Source organism: Misgurnus anguillicaudatus, chromosome 7 (genome assembly GCF_027580225.2).
Source record: "Misgurnus anguillicaudatus chromosome 7, ASM2758022v2, whole genome shotgun sequence".
Classification (NCBI taxonomy): domain Eukaryota; kingdom Metazoa; phylum Chordata; class Actinopteri; order Cypriniformes; family Cobitidae; genus Misgurnus; species Misgurnus anguillicaudatus.
The window spans coordinates 25,521,431-25,548,944 of record NC_073343.2 but is presented as its reverse complement, the minus strand read 5'-3'; the positions used below and the strand labels follow the sequence as shown (position 1 = coordinate 25,548,944).

The 27,514-nt window shown below is 37.8% G+C and overlaps 1 protein-coding gene across 2 annotated transcripts; it reads left to right on the top strand.

Annotated features, from left to right (window-relative positions):
• rin3 (Ras and Rab interactor 3) lies at positions 1 to 27,514 on the top strand. Of its 2 annotated transcripts, none has more exons than XM_055172536.2 (10): positions 1 to 1,095; positions 3,647 to 4,285; positions 8,840 to 8,954; positions 9,663 to 9,735; positions 9,832 to 9,923; positions 10,219 to 11,616; positions 12,194 to 12,502; positions 20,534 to 20,668; positions 20,945 to 21,108; positions 25,225 to 27,514. In XM_055172536.2, the coding sequence occupies exons 2-10, from the start codon at positions 3,716 to 3,718 to the stop codon at positions 25,549 to 25,551; spliced, it is 3,183 nt and encodes a 1,060-aa protein (XP_055028511.2). In that variant the 5' UTR covers positions 1 to 1,095; positions 3,647 to 3,715; the 3' UTR covers positions 25,552 to 27,514. The 2 variants fall into 2 exon arrangements, with proteins under 2 accessions (XP_055028511.2, XP_055028512.2); XM_055172537.2 differs by having other exon boundaries at positions 9 to 1,095; positions 20,537 to 20,668.

The window sequence follows — 27,514 nt, the reverse complement described above, 5'->3', positions numbered from 1 at the left end:
TTTTAGCAGTACACAACCTCAAAGATTTAAGATATGAATTGAAAAAGTTATTCAAATTTTGATTTCATTGAGTTTCTTATTATAAAGTGTTACTCAATGAAAACCTCAGACTTATATAACATTAACAGTTTAGTGTATATTAATATTTTTTTGTTCATAATAACTTTCCAGTAAACTCACAGCCTGCATAGAAAACATAAGAATAGACATTCAGTAGTAGCCTACACAGAAATGTTATGCATGGCTGATCCTATTTTCATTTCTAATGTTATGTTGGTACATCAACATGAGTTCTTCAGTCTTGAAAGCACTGAAGTCTACACAAAAACATTTGCAGTATACACTTTTGGCATCATCACAAATATGTTCCCTCCTGAGTGCTCCCAAACATGTAACATGAAATCAGCGTCCATTGAAAAATTATAAATGCAAAGTATTTTTGAAGTGGATGGGTGGATGGTATGCAATTCGTCCCAGAACTGACTAAACTCCCAATCTCCTTTAGGGGTTCCTGAGCATCTGGAGTTGTTTAACTTCAGACACATTCGGACTCTGGGGGAGGGGAGGGATGTTGACTTCACACAGATCTGTTTCTGGAGTAAACACATCTGCAGACATCTGTTTATGGCATGATGACTGAGAGACAATGAAGCGAAGGAGAACGTAGCGTATGAGGTTTATTCGACGTGTTGAGGAGTTAAAGTGTGTTTGTGTGTGAGCGTGTATACAGTACAGTAGTTAGGGGGGTGGTAAGGGGTTGGCTGGCCACCCTGTACAGCCCCTTCCTGACTGCATTGCTGACAGGAAGTTTAGAAAGAAAACGAGAAACTACTTTTCGCATTTTTTAGGTTTTGTCTGCCCTCGTATGTAACAAGAGGCAGTAGGACGGCACGGATTGAGATAAAAGGCAGGAAGGGGAGAAATATTAGCAGGGAAATAGTGCGTAGAAGATGGAGTGCGAGTTTTGCTGTATTCGGAGTCACTTTGTAAGGAATTACGTGTGAAGCAAAAGGACTTGGGGAAGAATGTTGAGTGTCTGCAGATCTGAATGATGAAAACAGCTGTTGGGACTCTGGAAACTGGAGCACTTTGAAAGTAAGTAGCAAAATACATTTACACCCAATCAGTATACATTTAGATCGAGGAATTAATTAACTACCTTATAGTATAATCTAATGTATACATGTTTTTGGATGTTTGGTCATTTTTTTAAGAAGATATAATTGAGGATACCCAACAATATTATTTAATCTGCAAAAATCTTACTTATATAAATTTTAGCACACTTAACTTTTTTACTATGCAGAAACTTTAGGATGTAACCAAATACTACACTTTTTTCGGTTAACCAAAATTAATTAAATTATCCGGGACAAAGTCCCCCTCAATGTAAAGTATTAAATGTATTATCGCTCACTCATATTTCTTATGTATTGCAACTATCGGCATATGAAAAAAGAGTCTAAAGTGATGAAAGTAAACAAATAATTCCTAACAATAACTGTTTAGTAGTTCTCATGTTCATATACTATATAAAGTTTTAGTATAGGGTAGAGCAGGGCACAATAACGCTTTTTGGTTTTGGTTCAAACATTCAAAAATTATTTAACAACACACAGATCTCTGCTACAAATGAACATTTAAAGTTTGTTTCTATTACTTACCATTCTTGGAAAATTACACCAAACGTGACAGAAGTGGAAACGTTACAACTTACCCCATAGGTGGTTAGTTGTAACACTTGCTAAAAATTACGTTTGCAGGCAAATATTTCAATACTATTTTGGCTATTGAAGTGGATATTGTTTATATATCTGTCTATAATAGACAGATATCCACACTGTATTCATTCATCCAGCCCTTTCCTAACAATGTTCAATTATAAATGGATACAAATGTCTAAATATGTGTGAAAAAGCAGCACAATTATGACAATTTTTTTTTAGATATGTAACCCAGTCTCTAATAACTATAGGCCTACTAAAGTTTCAAAATCAAATTTTGAGATAATAAGCATTAAAGTCTGATTTAAGCCATTAATTTCATTATGATTTCAATCTTTGACGTGACCTTATTCAATCAATATTAAAGATATGAACAAAAATACATTTGACACATGATTTTTGATAAAACAGGCATATTTATTTTGTTGGCAGCCAGCAATCATTCGTGTGTAGCCGATTTAAAACAACCGCAAGAATTACGCTAACATTAGCGCTTTTCATATCATAAGGGCTGAGGGGTTAGTTGTAACACAGTGTTACAATGAACCCCACTGGGTCAAAATATTTTCAAGTCCACCAAAAAAGTTGCTAAGACTTGCAAACATATTTCAAAACAATGCTTTGTTTTAGTCAAAAAGACACGGATTAATATGACATAGCATTGAATTTGGTATCTTACACACCCAACTTAGAAACAAACAAAAAAAAAACATATGATGACAAAATGTACTTGCATGCTACCAAAACTCTCGTTCATCAATAACTCTCTGGAAAAACATTATACATTTCCAATAATTTGCGGGAGATCGCCTTTTGGCAGCGTGAAAAAAATACTGGAAAAACTAAACGCTCAACTTTGTGCAACAATGTAAACAGTCCGTGTTACAACTAACCCCGTGTTAGTTTTTGCCCCGCGCACCCCTACAATGCCCCTGTCCCAAATGGCACACTCCGGACTTGTGGTCCTCCTCAGAGTCCACACTTTGATGATATCACGTAGTCCAGACTTTAGGGATCCTTGATGCGAGTCCACGTGGGTGTACTGGAGTTGTATTTTGGGACAGACTCGAGCATCACACCGGAAATAGGTAGAGAAGTTGCCCGTCAGTGTGAACTCCTCCCTTCCGTCGCCTGATTGGTCTGATTGCCCTTTCGCAAGGACTTCTGGGTTGGCAAAGTGCGCGAAGCCTGCTGCAGTGTGGGCTTCGCTGAAGACCGCATCAAGGGGGCAAAGGAGGCGCTGATGAGCACACTTCAAAGCGTAAAAATGACAGATGGGACACCCTCCGGACTCGTAGACTAAGTGAGAACGCGCAATTTAAGGCCACAAGACTGAAAGTCCACATGAAGTGCGCCATTTGGGACAGGGCCAATATACTATATACAGTATTACTATAGACGAGTGGTCTCCAACCAGTTTTTATATAGTTTTCATAGTGCGGGCACAATGTTGGAGACCACTGGTTTTGAGTATACAAGAATGTAACGGTCAAGAATAAAAGTACAAAAGCTGTCACTAGGATGGTACACTTTTGCACCTAAAAAGTTCATAGTGCCTACATATTGGTACCAAATGTATACATATCTGTACCAAAAATAACATATTCAGATGCTTTAAAAGGGTCCGCTTTCAAAGTATCCGCTTTTATGCATTTTTTCTGAGAGTGTAGTTGTGAAACTTATTTTAGATGACAATGCAATGCTGCCCTTTTTCCTTTTCAGGCTCTTTTGAACTAGCTGACACATTACCTGTTTCACAATTCGGTCGTATTGGCACATTTATTTCGATCATATGATGTTATGAGCTCATGATTTTATGGAAAATTTGATAGAAGCCGTGACTTCTGTTTTTTTTTAGCTCCTTTAACCACAGATGTGCTAGGTTGACTCTTTCTAAAACTATGTATGATCTTATGTTACAGGGTCATCACTGAAGTCCTGACTATTCTTCAGATTCCCCAAAACTCTCTGCTGCTTGTGCATTATGCACTATGCTCTCCTCTGCGCCTTCCACTGGACCTCCGGGTTCCCCTACCCCACCTCTCCCGGCGTCCTTTCATTCACAAACCTCTTCTCTTTCTTCTAATACCCCTTCCATGCTGACTTCTACTCCAACGTTCCCATTAGTTGATATCTCCAGCGACTCATCCTCTGACTCCGCCCCACTTCATTTCCCTCCTTCATCTTCATCTTCACCGCGACCTCCGACTTCACCTAAAATTTCATTTTCTTATCCGCCTCTGAAACCCATGTCTCCTCAAGTTCCAAAGCCATCCCTCCCTGCGCAGCTCCCATCTGCACTTCCAAAGATCCCCTCCTCGCCTCTGGCTAGACCACCTCCACCTCCTGTAGTTAGACCCTCATCTCCACCCCAACCCAGACCCCCGCCGCCAGCGGTTTCAAAACAACCTGTCACCACGTCTCCAGACAACAAGAGCAATAAACCAGTCCTTCCTGGTATCAGCATCTTGGAGAAACTTATTAAGACGTGTCCAGTGTGGCTTCAGCTCGGAATGAAACATGACAGAGCCTTTAATATACTGAGCAAAGAGACACCTGGGGTAAGAGATACCTTAATGCTTTGTAGCATATTACTTATTTTGATAGTTTAAGAAAAGTTTGTGTTATTTGATTCACTGACATGCATATATCCTGACCAGATTAATATAACTAATGAATGAAAAATGACTTTCTATTAAGACAGTAGACTTTAAATAAATATGCTCTGGTTACCCAGCAAGCAAAAACTGAGACGGTGAAATGACGGCTAACTATAGGCCAGTGGTCTGAAACTCCCGGCCCGCGGGCCATTTGCGGCCCTCCCTCCCCCTCACTGCGGCCCGTGTCTGCTGTCAAAAAAATAACATAATTCGGCCCGCAGAAAGATTGAAAGTTTGATTGTTAAACGTTTACATGTCGCGTCTAAAACGAGTCAATGCACTACTTTGTTCTTTCAAAAGCACTTATCATGACAATATTACTTTTTCCATGTTTAAGTGCTATAGGTCCCCAGTGCTTCTATCAACCTAGAAAATGTGATGTCAGAAGGGGATTATACCACCCCTTAATCTGCACTATCCAATCACTGCACTGCCATTTAGTGCAGAGATCAGCTCATTTGCATTTTTTTCTCACACCTACAGTGTCAATTTTAACATGCTATAATAAATTATCTATATGATATTTTGATCTAAAACTTCACATATGTACTCTGGAGGCACCAAAGATTTATTTGACACCTTAAAAAAGTCTTGTGAAATGTCCCCTTTAATGTAAGAGGCTACACAACCATGAGCCGCGCTCTTTCTGTCAATCATATCATTGTCACCACGTGATTAATCTGGTCGGGACTTTGCAGTGTTCGTCCAGAGAAGAGCTTTAACTCGGGGTTCGTTTGTTCAAGTCACAGCTTCTATTGGCGACACCTCATATGGCGTGCGAGCTGGAGATGTAATGCAACACATATTTAACTACGGATGAGGAAAAAAAACATCAGGTGTAAAGATAAAAACGTGCCAAAGATAAAAGTAGCCTATGCATGCTGCTCACTCATCTCAATATGTTACACATTGAGCAATGTTAATATAATTTTTTTACATAGATGGAACATAATCAAGTCAATACTGTAACTTAAAAAAAATAAGTAAAATAAAAAATTAATCAAAACAGAAACATGAACAAAAAATGGAATTGGAATTGAATTTGTTTGTTTAGTGCAAGGTTTTAATAGACAACGTTATTTAAGATAAGGTTAAGAAACTATTTACTTACTGTTATAAAATAATGTATAAAAAAGATTAAAAGCACGTTTTTAAGTATTATTATATGTTTATTATATGTTTAGAATTTAAATGCAGTACATATACAGAAATATTGTGTTTTTATGATAAAATAGCTCTACGGCCCTCCGACAAGATGTCTCTCTCAGAAATGGCCCCAAGCTAGTTTGAGTTTGAGACCCCTGCTATATACCCAATGTAGTCCGGCTATGAGTAACCCACCCTAAATAATATAACCTTGAATTTGGTTACATGCTGTTTTTGCGAAAATAACTTGGAGAAGTATATTCCATCATGTAAGCAAAGTTAACAGGTCTTCAAATTGTTTGCTTTCATTTGTTCTAAACGTATACCCATCGTCTATTCTTGGGCTATGGTTAGACGTCTTTTAGACTTTCACTTACAGTCCAAATTTTGCATTCCAAAATTGCTTGCTGGGTAGACTCTGGGCCTTGATATTTAATCATAACTTGATTATTTACTTGATTATCTAATCTTTAACTTTTCTGGTTAAAACTATCCAAGATGAGTCATTGACAAAGTACATTTAAAAAAAATCAGTGTACAAAGGTTAAGATGTTTCAATTTGTAAACCTATGCTTTATAATTTGAGTTTTCGGTTACACTTTTGCCGTAAATCTTAGTTTGACATCATCTGACTAAAACTCACATACAGATAAGTATGTAATCTGCAATTTGATGTTTTGAACAATGATAATGATACAGAGGCAAAAGATTGGCTTAATTTTGAGATAATATGACCAACATCTGACATTTTTAAAATATAATTTGTGTATGGATGTTTTAAAGACACAGAGACCAACTAATGGCCCTAAAAAAACATTTTTTTAAATCTATAATTTTTACACTAACATGTAATTTCCTAAAGCATGACGTCATTAGAAAACTGGCTTTTGTAAGTTTAAAGGATATTACAAACGACTGAGAGGATGTAAAGTCATACTGGGGACACACAACAAAGAACACAATTAAAAAAAGGACAAAACTGGATCATTGGGAAGGTCAGGACATTTTCTTAATAACCTGACACCTGGTACATCACCTTGGGAGATTATTTAAAAGGTGTCAGAAGCCATAAACATGTACTTGACTAGATGCTATTTTCTTGTATTCTTGTGCCTAAAAGCTTTGTTTACCTTATGATGCGGGATTGAAGCAGGCGAAAGTAGTGAAAACACGAAATGGAGTTTAAATTATATGGACTCTAAAGCCCTTTTCACACAGACATTCCAGAAAATACACGGAAAATGCATTCTGGATTTTCCGGGATCATTTGATTTTTGTTCATTCACACTGCCAATGATTTGCCGGCATCTGCAAGGTCCCGGAAATACATGTGACCTGTTTAAAGTCCTGCACTACATTCTACGCAGCGTCTGAAGTTTGCATATTATTTATTATTTCTCTCTTCAGAAACCACTCGCGTGCATTTTTGTTTATGAAAAGACTAAAGAGGAGTGCGTGATGTGCCATTCTATGCTGGTGAATGATTTCAGCTTCAGAGTGAATATTTGACAAACTCCCTGATCTCTGCTTTAATACAGTTTGCAGACATTTCTCATCATGATTGTTAATATGCATTTAAACTCCCCGTTGGGATACCTGATATCTACGTCAGTCCAGTTTGTTGTCATTTCTTGTTTGGAATGTTGTATTGCATGTTAATCCATCATTTTAAAGAGTTGAACCAACTTCATGTTGCCATGACAATGTCCTCCCTATGGCACGCCCATCATTGTTTATGCATCTCATTTATCATTTCCTGATAACTGCTTCAGTCTAGTTTGCGACATTTCTCGTCGTGAATGTTGATATGCATGTAAATCTCTTGTTTTAAAAAGCTGAACCATAACTTTTGTTGTGATGACGCGCACGTCCTCACTATGACACGCCCATTACGTCATTGTTTCGGCTTCTTCACACAGAGGGTTTTCCGTGTATCTGACTAGGTCCTCTTTCCGGCAACGATCTCAGAAGATTTACAGGATGTGTTCGCGTTCACACAGAAGCTTGTCTGGCAATTTTATGGGCATTTTCTGGGACCAAAGGTCTGTGTGAATGGGGTTTAAATGAGCCAAGTGGAATGGATTTAAGGAAGCAGCAGCGTGGAAGTCAAGGTTGTAGCTAATACGCGGAACGGAGTTTAATTTATTAGGGCATTCCACTCTAATGGAATTGATTTTACTGAAAAAGAGTATGTCGGTCCACTATCGGCCCTGTCCCAAATGGCGCACTTCATGTGGACTTTCGGTCTCTTGGTCTTAAATTGCTCGTGCTCACTTAGTCTGTGAGTCTGTAGAGTGTCCCTGTCATTTTTACGCTTTGAAGTGTGCTCATCAGCGCCTCCTTTGCCCCTTGATGCACTGCAGCAGGCTTTGCACATTATACCAACCCAGAAGTCTTTGCAAAAGAGCAATCAGACCAATCAGACGACGGAAGAGAGGAGTTCACACTATTGGGCAACTTCTCTACCTATTTCCGGTGTGACGCTCGAGTCTGTCCCAAAATACGACTCCGGTGCACCCACATGGACTCGAATCAAGGGTCCCTAAAGTCTGGACTACAGGATGTCATCTGTGGACTCTGAGTAGGACCACAATCCGGAGTGTGCCATTTGAGACAGGGCCTTCATTGGTCTTAAAAAGTGGGTGTGACATCCCTACTGAAAAAACAGCTGGTTTTAGATGGTCTCCTAGCCTGGTTTTAGCTGGTGTTGTAAGCTGTTTTGGTCACTTTTTAAGGAGAACAAGCCGACCCACTAGATGACCAGCTTTGCCAGGCTTGATAGAAATGGGTGGAAAACACTAGGCGCGTAGGTTCTTGTCACATGACCTTCGGTGTGCTGGCGGCATTCTGAAAAGTTTAGATGTTTTTAACTCGATGCGGTGCGGACGCGTCTGAAAAAACCGAGCGCGTTATGAGCGCACATACCACATGCATACATTTGAAATAACGAACGCAAAAGACGTGATATGTGAACTGCCCCTAAGAAGTAACGTTACTGGGTTGTTTTTTTCATTTTTGGGGACTGTTTGGGTATAGTATTGGCATTGCTATCCAGTTTTCATTATCTAATTTTAATTGGGAGACATGGTATGTTTGTATTTGTACAGGGCTATTTAAATGAACTGCAAAAAGCTAAAAAGTGATGAACATAACGAAATACTGACCAGTCACACTAATATAAATTAAAGGAGTACAAAGTGCCTTAGAAATTTATGTAAATGTTAACCTTTGCCTGCGAAAAAGCTGATCACGGTTCATTTGCCAACCACCCGAATACAGTGCTAAATTTGCTCAATTCTGTGTATCCAGATATTTTTAGTCAGGAGGGATTTGAGTCAGAAGCAGATGGTGCTGTCAATCCGTCTTCTTGACCAGCAGGGGGAGCCCCAGGTCAAAGAACTGCCTGTGAAAGAAGAAAAGCAATGTAAGTTATTTTGCATTTGAAAATAAGTATTAAATTTATGCAAGGAATACCTGTGCAACAAACACATACCCAAACACAAGCACATTTGCATACAGACTAAAACACATCCACGCAGACGGGCCCACGCACAAAAGCATTTGCATACGTGCAACTCAGTGACAAAGACATTAACAGAAGGTGAAAAGTTCCGTGGTAAGGTTTTTTGGGGGTTGCGGGCCTTAGGTTTCCTGCCCTCAGCACTGTTTTTTTGCTACAGGATGTCCCACACTGGCCATTTATAGCTTTATTTCCTGGTGTCTTGTCGGTGTGTGTGTGTCTGCATATTGTATGGTCAGTTTTAAGCAGTTTGTGTCTGTCGTAATACAAATATCCTGTTGTTGAGTGTTTAGAAAGCAATATTTCATTTTCTGTCAGCTGTCCCAAAGCTAAAAAAATGAAGTGTCTTATTGTTTTCATCTTCTTTGGCCAAAATGAAAACCACTTTGTTATAAGCAATAGGCGGTCAGTATAATATATTTACACATCCCAATTCATCAGTACTATAGAAAGTCCCACTTGTTTTGTTTTTCTGTCAGCAGGCGATAAGTCACACAAACACTTTTCGTAAGCTATTGCCAACAGTAAGTTGAAACATCACTGCTATGAGGTAATGTCAGGGGCCGGATGTGTCGCTAACATAAACTCTTTTGTTACTTTCTCATGATGTAGTGCTATACCTTGAAGGGTCGGTTCTGGTCTTTGAGAACATTTTTAAACTCATTGCTTTCTACTGCGTTAGCCGGTAAGCACATCACATCTCCTTCATGCATGAATATCTCATTTACTGTAGTTTTTCCCAAAAAATATTTATATCTTGTCATGTCTATAACCCATTCAGGGACATTCTCCCATTTCCCCTGAAGTTACCTCAGGTCATTCTGCAGGTAACTAAATATGAGGACATGGAGGTTATCTCTTCGCTTGGTTCAGGTAAGGCAGGCTAGTTCGCATTTCATTCTGATTACGCTTATAAGATCCCATGATGCTCATAGAAAGTGCTATTAAAGCTAATGGACATCGTTTCACATAATGCATTCTCACTACGCTGGGTGCTAGCTGGTGCTGCACCTAAAAATAATTTGTGCTTTTTTGTTTTATCGTAAGACCCCACAGCAATGTTTTATAAACTCAAGAATTTCTTCTGTAGTTTATTTATTGATGCAATAATGCTAATTTAGATTGCTTAATTTAGCCTGCTAATGTAACAAAGGTTTCTGTCACACAGAGTTCTGGACTTCAGCACTGAATAGTCATGAGGAAGTGGAAAACGCCGGTGGCGCTTTGGATAAGCACGGGCAAAGTAGTTCCTGTGAAATCCAGCTTTCCGTTGGCAGTGACCGACTTTGGTATGTCAACCCAATTTTCATTGAAGAATGCAGCAACAGTAGACCACCCACCTCACCCACCCCGGTCTTGAGAACCCAGAGCCTCAACACACCGATCCAGGCCCCGCCCAAATTTAAAAGGCCTCCGCCCCTGCGTCCCCGTCCTCCTAATGTACTTGAGTGTTCACAACCACACGCATCAGCCAAGCCAACAAAAGTGGAGTTTAAGTCAATTCTCAGTTCTCCACCCCCGTCAGTCCAGAAAAGGGAAGGAAGTGACTGTGAGCGTGCAGAACGAGAACAAGAGCAACAGGGAACTCCTGGCTCAGACATCAAGTGTGACACAGTCAAGCCAGCTGTCATACAACCAATTCAGATGAAAGGCAGCAAGCAACCTGTTTCACACAGAGCTCCTCCAGTGCCGACCCGACGGAGGCTATCTGATAAACAACCTTCAGAGGAGCCAATGCAGCAGGAGGTCACCATCAGCATCTCCAGTGAGGTGGAGACAGTAGACAAAGTTCCTGTAGCAACTCTTATTTGCCTAGATGATGGCAATATGGATGAAATGGAAAAGACTGTGGATTCAGAGACTCGAGTTCAGGAAGTGTCCGAGGAAGAACCTCAAGTAGCTAACGGAGCTCCTGCAATGGTGACTCGGGCAGTAGCGACAGAAGCAAGGAGGCCTGGCGCCCCGGTGGCGCCACCCAGGAGAAAAAGACAATCTGAAATTCTGACCGGAAACTCACCTGTGCTTAGCACCCGAGAGTCCGCTTGCATCCTTCCGGTAAACAACAGCAGCCCAACTCTTGTTCGACACTCGCTTTGCATCAACACCGGTCATCCCAAAGCCTCCGATGTTTCTCTGTACTCTCCCGAAGGCGGTGCTCCACATCCCGAAAACGATTCATACTCAACCAGCAGCACAGAGGAGGAGATGGATGTGGCGCCAGGTGCTCTGATAAAAAGGTCTCCGACAATCATGTTGGATCGTGCCAAGCAACGACTGTCGATGGTGTCCATGGCGAACCTTTCCAACGTCCTCACTGGTTTTATGAATGCGGACCGCAAGCTTCAGAAACGCATTGTGGAGATGTCCAGGGATGGAAATACGTACTTTGGGAACCTTGTTAAAGATTATCGGGGATTTACTTTGGACACCATGAGGAAACACACCTCTAGCACGGAGATGCTCCAAGAGATCAGGCAGATGATAACCCAACTAAAAAGCTACTTGATCCAGAGTGCAGAGTTGCAAAATCTACAGGAGGCGGCCGCATATTCTGAGGAGAAACTGGGTAATTGACAATTCATTTGTGACAACAACAGACACCCAGTGACGTTTTAAAGATTTTGTCGATGTGGTTCCTTCATAAGGTTAAAAGTTTTCAAGCAGAGCACCATTTTTAAGCAGAAGCTGTATATGTTATGCTGTAATAGACCATATACAGAGTGAGCTTTGTCTCTACTCAGTCTATAGAAAACTTGTGTGGCTTCACACCAAACCACACAGTGTTTAAAATAACCTTTCATTTCAAATTGAGAACAGTGGTAGTTTTGCATTCTTAAAAGTACTGATACTTGGTGCAAATGAAGTTTCTATAGTACTCACAATGTTATTACCACTGTACGAACTACTGACAAATGTATTAAATAAAGATTCTCACACATTTACACATTTGACAGACGCTTTTATCCAAAGCGACTTATGGTACATCACAAGTGATACATTTGATCAGCATGTGTGTTCCCTGGAAATCAAACCCAAGACCTTTTGCACCTCTAATGCAATGCTGGTATTTTTCTCTTATGGTGTTAATTCATTTATTTAATATATAACTGAAGTACCTCATAACTGTTTTCACCTCATTACAGAGATCATTATTGAAGCAGCACTATGCAAAAGTGTCCTGAAACCTTTGAGGGACCCTGTGTATAACGGATTGAAGGACATCCACTGCCGTTCTGGAAATCTTAAGAAACTGAAAGAGAACCAGCAGGTGGTTCTAGGGACAACTACCACTGACTTGGGGGTCACGACCAGCGTTCCTGAAACGCCCATCATGGATAAGATTCAAATGAAACTCAGTAACCTGCATAAAGAATATTCACCACAGAAGAAGATCGACATGCTCCTTAAGACCTGCAAGATGATCTACGAGTCAATGTCTGTGGGCTCTGCAGGTGGGTTAACATTTACCTTTTGCATTTTATTCAAAGCAACTTACAGCTATCCACAAGTTTCCTGCGTCAAAAGTGGGCGCGTCTTCCGGTTCGAAGTGAACAAGCGGGACGCATAGCAGGATGTGACACTCATTCATTCATTAGTTGACAGTCACTAAAGATATAGCGATCCAGACTTGCTAACGTTTAATGATGTAAGAACACAACCTCAACAAAATAAAAAAAGGGTGAAATAACAGTACCCTCCGCAGTAGATGGTTGGGTACGGGTTATCCTGTGTTGGCTTCTTATCCACGAAGTGAAACGAGCACACAAAGTGTTTGGGCGTGTTTTAAGTTTACGTTTTTCAGCCATATTCTTTTTGATTCGTCGATCGTCTTTTGGGAGGTGGCAGAAACACTCCGATTTAGTGTTAGGCTTATGTTCAAAACACTCACGTTTAATCCACTGACTTAGTTTATTCCGGTTATATGTACAACCACGAACAGCACATGTTGTCCCTGAGCTCCATAACGACATTTCTCATAAAGGTTTGCGACTTTAAATAGTAAAAAATTATCCGAAAAACACCTAACCTGTTCGCTATACACCACACAAAATACCACTGATATACTACTTACGCCGCCTTACCAGAAGTTTTACCCACTTTCTTTTTTACAGTAACGCCCCCCGGAAACTTGCCCATTAGATTTGTTGTTTTTGCAATGTGATAGTGATGATCATATATAATTATATCTCAGTCTCTTTATTAGAATACAACCAGAAAATACAGGAAATGTGTATGTAGTATTAAAAATGGTGTAAAAGTATAAGCTGAAGTGTCAAGTATTTAGGGTAAACACCCCTTCAACTAGAGCAATAGCAGGCAACTGCAGGATCTCTTAAACTTAAATGAAACAAATGTAATCCTAATTTAATGACTTCAGAATGACTGATGCCTGAAGAAGACATTTAGTTCTGAATATTTTAAGATAAGTTTGTAAATTAAAAAGAGTGAAAAATTAACATGGATGGACATTGAAACTTTGCTAAAGCAACAAAGCTGGTGGTGGTGGCCTAAAACTTTTGCACAGTACTATATATATTATCTACTGTGGTTACCGCAATGGTTTATAGAGGTTTATTTTATAATAGCAAGAGTTAGATGTGGCATATGGAAAGACATACGGATCATTTACTTCTCTGAAATTACCTTCTTTTTAATAACTAGATAATATAAAATTTTTGCATTTAGCATTAGCTATGTTTCTAACATGGAATCAGGGGTGATCTTATTATTGACTTGTCTACTTATCAGGAAGATTGTAGTGTCGCACACTTGGTAGATCAGCTATAAAGACTCTATACAAAGAGCAAATAGGCCTTGTTGAGAAATGAGTGAGAGAAATTATAACATATTAACATTATAATATGTTGGCTGTAAGAATAGAAGTTCTGCTTTTAAAAACAATCAAAACAACAAAGCATTTTGGGTTGAAACAATTAAACATGCATTAAAGAGCACCTATTTCATTGCCAAAAAACAACAATATTTTGTGTATTTGGTATGATACATTGTGTTAAAAAACACATTATTTTCCACATTCCGTACATTTTTGTAGCTCCAGATTTCACTCTTTTCCTGAAACACACGGATTTGAAAAGCTCTGTGTCCCTGATTGGCCAGCTAATCTGTATGTTGTAATTGGCCTGAATACCTCTGAAGTCAGTCGGAAACGTGACGCTCCTTACCATGTTTGAAAGATTCGGTTGCTAACAGGAGTTAACTTACAGGCTGTAAGTCCGACGCAAATTATGATAATGTCGGTCTTGTCCACATCACCAATCCCAGGAAGTAAACTGTTGCCTACAATCCGTGTTTGTTGTAGTCCAAGAAAAGAGTTTAACATTGAAGACGAATACTCACGTCATCGTTTACTTTGGGGTTTGTACCTTTTGCATATCATAAACATTTACTAATACACACTTACACACCAAAGGAAATGTAAAAACGTGAATCGGACAATAGGTGCTCTTTAAATTACAACCCAGCCCGTTGGGTTTGTCCATTTTTGACCCAACGCTGGATTCAAAGTAAACCAGCATTTTAAGTGTATGCATTTGCCAGATGCGTCATCTAAAGTGTCTTACAATGCATATACACTGCTAAAAAATGAATGTCTTAGTTTTATTTAATTGATTTCAGCATAAATATACAGCTATTTATTTGTTAATCAAAATGACCCATCACTTTAAAAAAAAATGCTGGGTTATTTTAAAAACAATATTGGGTCAAAAAGAAGTGAGCCCAACTCCTTAAAAGTCCTAAGTTAGCTTATGCTGGGTTGTTTTAACTCAAAATGTTGGGTTGTTTTAACCCATTTTTGGATCATATATAAACAAGACCACATCTTTTCAGCACTAATTTTACATTGCGTGTCTGTAGTGAAACCCACAGTCGTTATTATTTAACAACAAAATTATTGTTTGTGCTGGCACAAGCTGTTAGTAAATCTGGCCCTAAGGTAGCGTGCACACCAAAGCGTTTGTTCCGGCAGTCGGCATTTATTTTTAATTGTTTCCAATGGAAGCATGACTCTTTTCAAAAAAGCCAGCTGCTGGCATTTTTTCTGCGCTGAAAGACGGGGTTTGGCAGCTTTTCCGCGCTCAGTGGTGAACGCTGAGAGTTGAAAAATGTTTAACTTTGGGGGAAAAGCTCAGTTCATCAATGTCAGTTCTCACAAGGCTGCCCAATTACAGTGAAGGAGGAGTTTGATAAAAAATTAACAACAACCAACCAGCGCATTGTACAACGACTGATAAACAAAGCAGAAGTATCACAGCAACCAAAGCGCTCAGCTGAAAAAAGCTGGCAGTCGTCTAAAAAAAGCTGGCAGTCGACGTCTGCCTGGCATTTTCAGCCGTGTTTAAAAGCTTTGGCGTACACCCCCTTAGTCTTGTTTTCTAAATATGTGTGATCAAACTCATGACCTTTTATGTTTGATATAAATATCATTGGCAGGAAGCTACAACATATTGGTTTACTTTGGACCCAGTAAAACATAACAATCACAGATTCTTTTTACAACTTTTTGGAAACGTACAGTATGTGCGCCATTTGACAGTCTCATCATTTACTGTATTTCATCATTACAAATCAGTTCTAAGAAATATAAAGAGCACAACTTCAGAAAAGAGACACACAGAAAGCACGTCAGCGTGTGTCTACACAGCTCAGGCTCCACCTTTTCCTCCTCACCCCAAAATTAGTCCAGATTACATCAAAGTCGTCATTATCGCCTCCAAATAAGGAAGTGGTACAGCTGCAAAACATATTTGTTTGTAGAAGACAGCTTACAGGACATGCTTGATATTTATCATATCGTTAACACTCAACGCTTGAGTCTGTTTGTGTTATTCTGCATGAGACACTTTTAGTAAACCGAGACTGGACATGTTCTCAAAAACCCTCTTCATTTATAGTTTAGTCAGTGGATTGCTCCACTTTTCTGAAGTGGTAGTTACATTTCGCATGGCCTTTTATGCAAGACTACAGATAAAAATGTGAGCTGGGTGGTTCTTCCCCATCCCAAGTGAAGCTCTTTTGAAACGCTATGCTATGATAGCCATCACAGGACAAATATGTCATCATCTAAGACAAAGTAGTGACAAAACACGCTCTATAGGACAGTTTGTCCATTTAGAGCTACTGAAGTAACATGGCAGCATGAAATGGTGAATAACCACCAGAGCAATGTTTATGCTAACCGTATAAGAGGAATAATTGACTACGGTCCATTGAATTATTTAAAAATAATGCACACCCACGTTGTGCTGCATTACCACTTTGGGTGTGCATTATTTTCAAATAATTCAAGGGCCCGTTGTCAGTATTTCCTTACGTATATTATTAGGGCTCTCATGATTATGAAATTTGACTGACGGTTATTTGTCTAATAAATTGTGTCAATTATGATGATAGGACTTTGGCAATTATGACAATTTACATGACCGTTTTATTGCTTTAACATTTAGAGGTGCAGTGTGTAAATTTTAGCAGCATTTAGTGGTGAGGTTGCGAATTGGAACCAACGGCTCAATCTACTGCTTACCCCTCGCTTTTGAAACGCATAGAGAAGCTACAGTAGCCGCCACCGGTAAAACATGTCATCGTCAGAGACAAATGTAGATAAAAACGTCTCATTCTAAAGTAATAAAAACATAACGGTTCATTGTAAAAAGGTCTTTATACACCCTCGATAATATAGTTTTATATATTATTTTGCATTTCTGTCAAGAGATCCTTCTAAAAATTACACACTGCACCTTTAATTCCAATCGATTTGTTTTGTTTGTTCATGAAATAATATTAACAAATTGTTGTGATTATTTAAATTAAATCTTTGACAAGGTTTACCTGGCATTAATATTAATACACATATTTAAAAGTAATTATTTAATGAATATATCTTTCAAAAACTGAAAATTATTCATAAGAAATAAACAAAATGTGTCTGAAAAATAACAACATAGCATCTTTCACTTCCATAAATTTGCAATTGCCGTTTTGGAAATGTATTTTTTACCTGGCAGTTCATACTGCTTATCAAAGTTTTGCAGCATTTCTTTAAATTATGTTTTTTTCACTGTATTGAATGGCTTTGGTTACACTGTCAGTTAAGGCAATGTTTCCCAATCCTGGTCCTCGAGGCCCCCCTCCCAGAAAGTATAGATGTCTCCTTATTTAACACACCTGATTTAACTCATCAGCTTTAATGTTAGGGAGACATTTTTACCATTTTGGAAGGAGGCTGATAAGTTGAATCAGGTGTTTTAAATAAGGAGACATCTAAAACTTTCTTGGAGGGGGGCCTCGAGGACCAGGATTGGGAAACACTGAGTTAAGGAGCGCCATCTGATACGGTTTCCTTTATACAGGCGCTGCAGCACCCCCTTGTGTTTTTTAAAGAGATGTGCAATCATTGCGGTGATCTGAAATCATCGCAACGAGGTCAAAGAATTGTGATGAGAGGATTATTTAGTAATTTTGACTGCCCTATGTATTATATTGCGTTTCTGTCAAGAGATCCTTTTAAAAGTTACACATTGCATCTTTAAAATGGCAGCTCGCAGACAGGCGCTCTGAGAATTTCTTGTAGAAACGAATGGTGTAATGCAGAATTCATTGGATCTGAGAAAGCAGCCGCATGGTTAAATGTTCCACATTTGCTGAAATTTCTGAGTTGGATTGCAGGGTTTTGTTTTTGAAAACCACATTTCTTATTTAATATATATTTTATTTCCAGTCAATACTTTTTTCTGAATGCTGTTTGATTCCTGCAGACGTAGGCTTAAAGCAAAACACCACTGTTTTTCAATATTTTACTATATTCTTACCTCAACTTAGACAAAGTAATACATATCTATCTTTTTTCAATGCGTGCACTTTTAATCTTCATACAGCGCGTTGTAAATGTGTTAGCATTTAGCCTAGCCCCATTCATTCCTATGGCTCTAAACAGGGATGAATTTAGAAGCCACCAAACACTTCCATGTTTTCCCTATTTAAAGACTGTTACATGAGTTACACAAGTAAGTATGGCGGCACAACAAACTTTTGTTTGGAGCCATAGGAATGAATGGGGCTAGGCTAAATGCTAACACATTCAAGAAGCGCTGTACAAAGATTAAAAGTGCACCCTTTTCACTGCATGTATGTGGAGGCCTTATGGACTGATATTTATGACTGGCTTTACCCAAAGATATTTCTCCTCAAAGACTTCACTGCAAAGGACATTACATATGGACTTTTACTGGAAAATAACAAAGACAATTTCTTGGTTAATAATATCCTCATGCTTGGGAAATTTTTTGTACATAAATCAAAATACAGAAAGGTGATACCGAGGTTTTTTGCATTTCATGCTGAATTTGTTTCATTTATAAAAGCCCTTAAAGTGATTAAGAAGAAAAATGCAACTAGTCTTTTGTCCATCATATGTGAATATGATTTAGAAGAAAAACCCTAGCCCCCCCTTATTATTATTATTATTATTATTTTTTTTTTTTTTTTTTTTTTGCATTTATTTATTATTTAATTTATATATATATTTTTTTTGTATATGTGTATTGTTGTTTTATACATCTGCACCTGATTTGTACGTTTAATGTTTACAACTATTATTATTGCCTTATTGTTTGTACATGAATATTTGTTCAATAAAAAAAAAAAAAAAAAAAAAAAAAAAGATTAAAAGTGCACCCACTGAAAAAAGATAGGTATGTATTCATTCGTCTAAGTTGAGGTAAGAACATAGTAAAATAGTGAAAAACGGTGGTGTTTTCCTTTAAGATAGGGGGTTTGTTTAAAGAACAGCATTTTTTACCATGCACCTTCTCTTGCCGCAGTGCTTCCTTTAATAGGTATTTGCCAGCACTGAAATGAGCCCAGACAGGTGATGCTCACAGAAACCAAGCTATTATCCATACATCCTTTAGATAATTATGCACAATAACAAAAACAGTCACACATTTTCATTTCCTCTATTTTCACAATTATCGCACAACATGTTTTCAGAGGCTGAAGCATTAAGCAATTATTTTGAAACATTTTCTAGCTCGTGGACGTTAACACATCTTTTCACCTGATCTTTTGCTCAAAGGGCAACAGCCAAATATGTTTGCTAAAGTGCCTCAAACTAAAAGTGATTATCTGTAAACTGAATAAATGTTGTCAACAATGAAATAGTTTATTTAAATCTGTTAATTACACTTTAAGGGTGCTAGCAACACCAAGGGCATACATGTACTGTATACAGTACAGGCAGTTGTTTTGGATTAAATCATGTAATGTAAATAGTTATTTAAAATGTAACATAAATGCAATTTAGATCAAATGAATTTGTTTTGCGATAATTTATAGACCGGTAAATCGGACGCACGTGATACACGTCTGGATCCGAACCTTACTTCCGGTTTTGTTTTTTTAAGGTCTGACTAGTTGCTAAACTGATCTCTTGAACAAATGCCTCGTCAAAAATAACAAATGTATTGGTTTCCTATAATCTATGTGGTTTTTTTGCTTGTTATATAAATAAACTACGTTTAAAGAACTTTGTTGTTATTTATTCTTTGCGGAGTTTACCGGAAGTTACGTGCGGCCGCTTGTTTATGTTGTTACTGCTGAAACGGTCTATACATTTTTGTTCTGTAGCTTTTGTTCTTATTTTGCCTTTTTATTACACCAAATGTGACTGTATCACACTTTGGGTGTTGTTTCTAAATCTATTGTGGGAACTGCGTTTATACGATGCTATACTGATTTGCCTGCACAGCATTTCTTTTAGCATTACCCAATATAAAAAGCAATGCAATGCAATATGGTTTGTAATTACGCCCTTATAGATATCAGAATAAATGAACTCAATGAAACTCATTTTGGAATTTCTGATAAATATTTAAGGGTTCATTGTGTGAAAAGTAAAAATTATAATCTGTTTATTTTTTGCTGTGAAAGTAATCTACTATCCACTTTACAGTAACAGCGATAAAGCCGGTGAACAAAATAAACACATAGACAGGTGCAAAATATAGATTTACATTTTTTGCATTTGGCAAACACTTCTTAATAAAGAAAAATTGCGCAAATCAAAACCCTGATGTATTTAAATAACAGATTTATTCTTGAGTATCAAAAGTCGTAAATGATTTCAAAGCATGGCCGCAATGCACCTGCATTATACAATCTTGTGTAGTAGTATAGGCTTACAGTAAGCTTTCTCAGCATATTCTGAGCTACTTTATTGGTGTCTCTTCAGCCTGATAGGGCACATATTTCTTGTTGTACAGTCACATAAAAAACACACGCAGACAAAATGACTAAACAGGAATCTGTGCCGTATTGGAAAGCATCCGAATAAGCAATTTGAGAACGAGGTTCCTCAATGTGGATTTCCTGAGAATCTTGCAGATGAAACTTAAATTGCTGTATTACTTCTTTATATGACTTCTTCATATCATTATTTATGAATGTATTTGAATTCTTCTGTCTAGCAGGTAAGGCACATGGCGCTGATGACTTTTTGCCTGTACTGATGTATGTATTGGCTCGCAGTAACATCACCGCTCTGCTGTTGGATGTGGAGTATATGATGGAGCTGATGGATCCTGCACTGCAACTTGGAGAGGGTGAGAACACACACAGACACGGTGAAAATAAAGGGTTGTAGTTACCATTAAGAACCTGTTGGTATCTGTATAATAGGGATGACTGGGCCAGGTTGTCACAAGGATACACATAGGGAAGTTGCTGTGTATGTTGGTTTACATCACCTCCTTGTGATGAAAATGTATTGTTGCCACAGATTTGTCAATACATAGGCTTGCATTACAAGTTGCAAAAGTTACTGTAACCATTAACATGTGACAACATTTCAATATTGCTTTAATTTAATAATATTGCAGGTTCATACTATCTAACCACTACTTATGGAGCTCTGGAGCACATCAAGAATTTTGATAAACAAGCTGTGACCAGACAGCTGAGTCTAGAGATCCAGGACTCGATTCATCGCTGGGAGCGCAGACGCACCCTAAACAAAGCAAGAGCGTCACGCTCATCCGTGCAGGTATGAAAATATGATCCATGTCAAAAGAAAACCTTAGGCCTGTCAGTATGATGTATTGATATAACAATATATATAGACTATGATAGTTGTTTTAGTTAACAGAGTTGGGTAATACAATTTTGACATATAAGATGATTAAAATGCATAGTGTAACCAACTCTAAACTTCCTCTTAAAGGGACACTTCACGTTTTTTGAAAATATGCTCATTTTCCAGCTCCCTTATAGTCAAACATTTAATTTTTACCGTATTGGAATCCATTCAGTCGATCTCCGGGTCTGGCGGTAGCCCTTTTAGCATAGCTTAGCATAATCCATTGAATCTGATTAGACCATTAGCATCGTGCTCAAAAATGACCAAATAGTTTCAATATTTTCCCTGTTTAAAATATAAAATACAAATTAAATAGGCCTATAGAGACAGAGCGCAGCGCGTCATAACCTAAAAACCACGCCCACCGGGGGGGAAAGCAATCCAACCGTCTCCATTGACTTTGTATTGCGAGAAGCCGCCTCCTTGTAATTTCTGGCTTATAACAAAAAACTGAATAATGCCGAAAACCTGCTGTGTGACAATATGTACAGCTAACAAGCCAAAGAACCCAGAAATGAGTTTTTATAAGCTGTCGAGCCGTAAAACCCAGCTTTTAAGGAGAATAAAGTGGATCGCCGACTACGTTTCCCCCTATTGGACGCAGTTGTACTAATAGGAGTACTATGAAAAGTTGCCTGTTTCCATTTCTGTGTCTTTAAACGCTCGTTTTTTTGAAGTTGAAAGCTTATAAAAACGTATTTGGTTTGTTTGGGTTGTTAGATGTACACCTTGTCACACAGCAGCTTTTAGGTATTAATCTGTTTTTAAGTTTAATCTGTAAATAAGTTACAATGCTCACCTCAATGATTTCCCTTATCTCATGTGTTAAAATTTTTTGTTGCAAAAAAAACTGTTGCATCTGTGTAGATTAGATAAGCAAAGTGTGCGCGTTGTGCACGCTATACATTATGGTCAAGCATGCGCCCTTAAAATAGCACAATTAACAACGCGCAACGCACCACTGACTTTAGACTAGTTTTTTTCTGGTCAGTTGCGCAGTTGTTTTTTGAAACTGCAAAATAGCATCAGGATGGTTTGCGCCGGAACACGGCGCCTTTTTTGCGCTGAACCGCCCAGGGAGCTCAAGTTCATTCTCTAGTTTGCCGACGTGCGTCTGTGGAGGGAAAAACCCACTGTACGCCAGTGCAAAATACGAATGATACATGCGTCACTGACAAGGTCAGTTGCGCTGGGTGCAAGATAGGGCCCTAAAGGTGCCAAAGAATGCGTTGAAATAATATGTTAGATTGTTCTTTGATATTTACATAGAAGGTTTGTAACTTTATTAAGTGCAAAAATGATCCAGAAACGTTTTTACATGTCGATTTACCACCATAGGATTTGTCATTTGAATGAAATAGTCAATTTTTGCCCTATTTGAAAGGGTCATGAATAATAATGTTGAGCAATGCTCTGATTGCTCTGCTCTGAGGCTCATGCCAGATACTCACATTAGTAAACACACCTTATATTTTGACCCCGTATTAAAGAAAAATACAGATTTTGAGGAACAACTAACTGTTACAGAACTTCAGCGGAACGTTAGCATATAACATTAATTAGCACGTAGTGCTAACTCAGCTGTCACAACTTTGTTTTTAGCATTTTAACATCCTTGTAATGAATTTTATGTGTAATTTAATGTTGGGGTGTACATCTTGACTGTGACATCAAAGGTGTTAGTGTTACATTGAGATTGGTCTGTTTTCCAGCAGTCTTTTGTGTGCTCGAGGTTTACATAGATATGAGGAAACAAACGTGTTTGAGGCTCATGATATGTCATTACCATGTACAGAGCTCTTATTATTCATCTATGCCTAAATACAGTTTTTCATATGGCACTTTTAAAGGTGCTCTAAGCGAATTCACGCGTTTTAGACATAAAACATTTTTTGTTACATACAGCAAACATCTCCTCACTATCTTGCTTGCTACCTGACCGCTGATCAAACTGTAGAAAAACGCGATCTCTGTAGAAAGCCCAGGCTTCACAAACGGCAATAACAACACAGTGGCCAAACGTAGCAGCACGAAACATAACAAAGTGTTCAAGCCAATAAACGACAAGAAGGATTTGGGGGTGGGGGGTGGGCGCGTTCATAAAAGCACGGATGGGAGAGGGAGGGGGAGGAGTTAGCTACGCTCCGTTTGTTTGAAAACCGTTCAAACATCAACAACAAGTGACGTCGCACAGATTTGCTTAGAACGCCTTTAATATAATGACATTACTTGTGTCCCCATCAATGTTAAAATGAAAACTATGCCCTTGAATGAATGTGACTCATCCAAACAGATTTCAAAAACTATTCTAACAGCCATGCAACCATTAACATTTCTAAAGCAGATATTTCTCCATTACATGGATTACCAATGTTGAGTTCTGAGTCTGACATCACATTGACATTGGGTTTTGACGGTAGGCAGACGTTGGGACCTGACGCCAATATCCATACATGCATGTACATGGTTTTTCTATAAACACGGAAAATGCAGATAAACATAAAAACTGTGATTAACGATTAACATCGCATTAATGTAACAAAGCTGGCTACTGTATGTCACACACATTGCCATATATTAAAGATTAAACTGTAAACAGTGACTATCATATATAGGTTAATGTTGTTTCATCTTTGTTCTAACCACCACCACTCCCAACAAATATGTAATTTAAAATAATACCTTAAAATGACAATAACAAATATAGTGTACATTTGTAATATTTCAACAAACCCCTACACTGCAAAAAAAAATTATTTTCAAGAAAAAAATGTCTTAGTATTTTTGTCTTGTTTTCACTAAAAATATCTAAAAATTCTTAAATTAAGATGCTTTACCTTGATGAGCAAAACGACCCAAGAAAATAAGTCTAGTTTTTAAACCAAAAATATCAAATTTAAGTGATTTTGTGCATAAAACAAGCAAAAACATCTGCCAATGTAGTAAGCAATTTTTCTTGATTTTTTTTTTATTTAGTGTTTAAGAATAATGTTTAAAAAAAATTTGTTTTGCTTGTTTTATGCACAAAATCACTTAAATTTGATATTTTTTTCTCTATAAACTAAACTTATTTTCTTGGGTCATTTTGCTCATCAAGAAAAAGCTGATTTTTTTTTTCTTGAAAATATTTTTTTGCAGTGTAATGCTACATTGCAAAAAAATGACTTTCTTCCTTAGCATTTTTGTCTTGTTTTTAGTAAAAAAGCTCTAAATGTTCTTAAATTAAGATGTATTTACTTGATGAGCAAAATGACCCAGGTTTGTTTTAGACAAAAAATATAAAATGTAAGCAAATTTGCGCTCAAAACAAGTATAAAAAGAAAAATTTTCTTATTCCATTGGCAGGTTTTTTAGCTTGTTTTAAGCACTGATTTGCTTAAAGTTTATATTTTTTGTTTAAAACTAGACTTATTTTCTTAGGTCGTTTTGCTCATCAAGAAAATACATCTTAATGTAACAATTTTTAGATATTTTTACTGTAAACAAAACAAAAAAAGTAAAAAAGTCAAGAAAAAATGTTCTTGTTTTCAGTAAAAATATCTAAAAATTCTTAAATTAGGACGCTTTTTCTTGATGAGCAAGGTGACCCAAGAAAATGGGTCTAGTTAATGGGGAAAAAGTATCAAATTTAAGTGATTTTGTGCATAAAACAAGCAACAACAAAAATCTGCCAATGGGCTAAGCAAAAAAATCTTGAACATATTTCTTAAACACTAAATTCAAGAAAAATTCAAGAAAAATTTGCTTATCCCATTGGCAGATTATTTTGCTTGTTTTATGCACAAAATCACTTAAATTTTATATTTTTGGTCTAAAAACTAGACTTATTTTCTTGGGTGGTTTTGCTCATCAAGAAAAAGCATCTTAATTTAAGAGTTTTTAGATATTTCTACTGAAAACAAGACAAAAATACTAAGAAAATGTTTTCTTGAAAATAATTTTCTTGCAGTGTAGTACTAACTTGAAAACTGCATGTTAACCATGACATGGCTAATTATTAATTTCATTTTCTGTGTTGTTTAGGACTTCATAAATGTGTCCTTTCTAGAGGCGGGCTCCAACACCAAGACCTTAGGAGTGCGTCCAAACACTACCGCTCAGAATCTCTGCAGTCAATGCGCTGAGAAATTCGAAGTGTTGGACCCTGAATTGTACTGTCTGAGTGTGCTTGTGGACGGTCATTACATGGCACTCGGACCTGAGGAGTTCCCACTCACCATCAAATCCAGCCTGCACCACAGCGAGCCGCGCAAGGAGTATTACTTTGTGTACCGCCACGGCCGCTGGCCGGAACAAGAGTCTGTGGAGGAGACGGCCCCTACGCCCGCACCCGAAGAGGATTTGATATGAACTGTGCGTGTATATGTGTGCAAGAGTCCGTGAGAAGTCTTATGAATGGACAACTTTAATATACAGAAGAATGTAACTAACTGAAGCACAGTTTACACACTATGGTGCACACTAGAGTATTGAGACTGGCTTACAAACAATCAGCGTTGGCTTTAAAATGCGTTTTTGAAACCAGCAGGATTGGAAGATCAAATAATTTTTTTTTTAAAGAAGCATGGTATGCTTCAAATAAAGAGCGTGCATCAAATAATCTATTTTGTTTTTGAGACACACACGCACTAACCTGACTTTTATGGGGATTTTCTATGACGTAATGACTTTTATATTGTACAAACTGTATATTCTATCCCATTTCCTTAAACCTAAAACCTAAAACCTTCTGCTTAAATATTTTGTAAGATTTATAAGCTTGTTTAATCAAAAATGTCCCCACAAGGTCAAAAAATTGTACTGGTATTACAATCTTTGTGGGGACTTGGTCATGCATGCGCACACACACACGCTCACACGCACGCACAGAGACATCAAAACGAAGATATAATCCTTCACCTTATTTTTGGCTTTAACTTTGAAATGAAACTTTTCAGCCAAAGCTTTTCACATCTCAGGGTTCGTGACTCATACCTGATTCCAGTGCGAATTTCTTCATTGACGTTTTTAAAGCATTGTATCTTTACAGACCTTGAAATGGTTTGCATCTGCACTGCTCTCATTTTATATTTTTTGTAATTTACAAGACTTACTCTATGTGCAAAATTATGTCCATTTTTACAGTCTCAGGTTGTTCCTTGAACAGCCCAGTCACACGAAATTACGTACCTATAGTGACGTAGTTTTTTGATTCTTTTTCGTGATGCTGTCACGGGTGTCCCCGTTTTTTCGTGGTCGTATCGCGAATTTCTGTTTGTGTGTCATTGTCACGTATTGGTTGCTCAACTGTTTTGTCCTATTTTCTTACCATTGTCACTTCGGTTTAGGGTTAGAATGACATCCTTACCCAAACCTAACTCTAACCGTAACGCCAGGCGACAATGTTTCAAAATTTAGAAAATATAAAGAAATAAATCAGAAAAAATAGTATAAACCAATACTTAAATTGACATCCTAATGCAAACACCAAATCTAATCCTAAACTGAAGCGAGAATGATTTGAGGGTGGGAAGGAGCAGTTGAGTGGCCAATGCGTGACAATGACACGTGGACAGAGGTTTGTGATGCGATCACGGAAAAACTGCGGAGGTTCGTGACGGTATCATGAGAAAGAATAGAAAATTGTGTGACTATAGATACATAATTTCATGAGACTGGGTAGTCCTTGAATGTGTCTGTGATGTTTCAGTTTCAAATACCCCAAAGATAATATGTTATAGCATATCCAAAATGCCCCTATTTGGTTTGGAGCAAAAAAGTGCTGTTTTCAAATGAGCTACAGCTCCTTACTCCCTTATCAACAGACAGCGCTTTCAGTTAAAAAGATATAATTTCTGTGAATACAGTCTGTATCTTTAGTCGCATTGACGCTACAACTTACACATTTAGAAAAGCTTTGGGGTAAAATGAATCGATCAGTCAGTGGTCATGGGCGGAGCTTTATGAGTTTGATGTCACATTAACAAGAGAATCAAAACAGCATGTCTAATGAGACTGATTTGGTTTAATGGGGATTTTTTTCACACACTGCCAACACACATTTATGTCCAAACACATTTATGTGATTTTACATAATATGTGCCATTTAAGGGCACTTAAACTTTTATTGTTGCTGTTTTTTTGTCATCATATACAATAGTAGACACAAGTTAAGTTAGTTTTCCAGTATATTGTGGTAAATAAGTAAAGCATGTACATATACTGTATGTATCACACAACATCTCTGTTTCAGTAAGCACATCACGTCAAACCAAAGATTGGTGTTTGTTATTAGTTTAATTTTTTACTGGTAATAAATATCTTTTGGATTGTT

Coding starts and splice junctions, on each gene's coding strand:
- rin3 (XM_055172536.2), top strand. CDS start 3,716: ATGCTCTCCTCTGCGCCTTCCACTGGACCTCCGGGTTCCCCTACCCCA. Junction 8,955..9,662: donor TGTGAAAGAAGAAAAGCAAT/GTAAGTTATTTT, acceptor CTCATGATGTAG/TGCTATACCTTGAAGGGTCG. Junction 21,109..25,224: donor CGTCACGCTCATCCGTGCAG/GTATGAAAATAT, acceptor TGTGTTGTTTAG/GACTTCATAAATGTGTCCTT.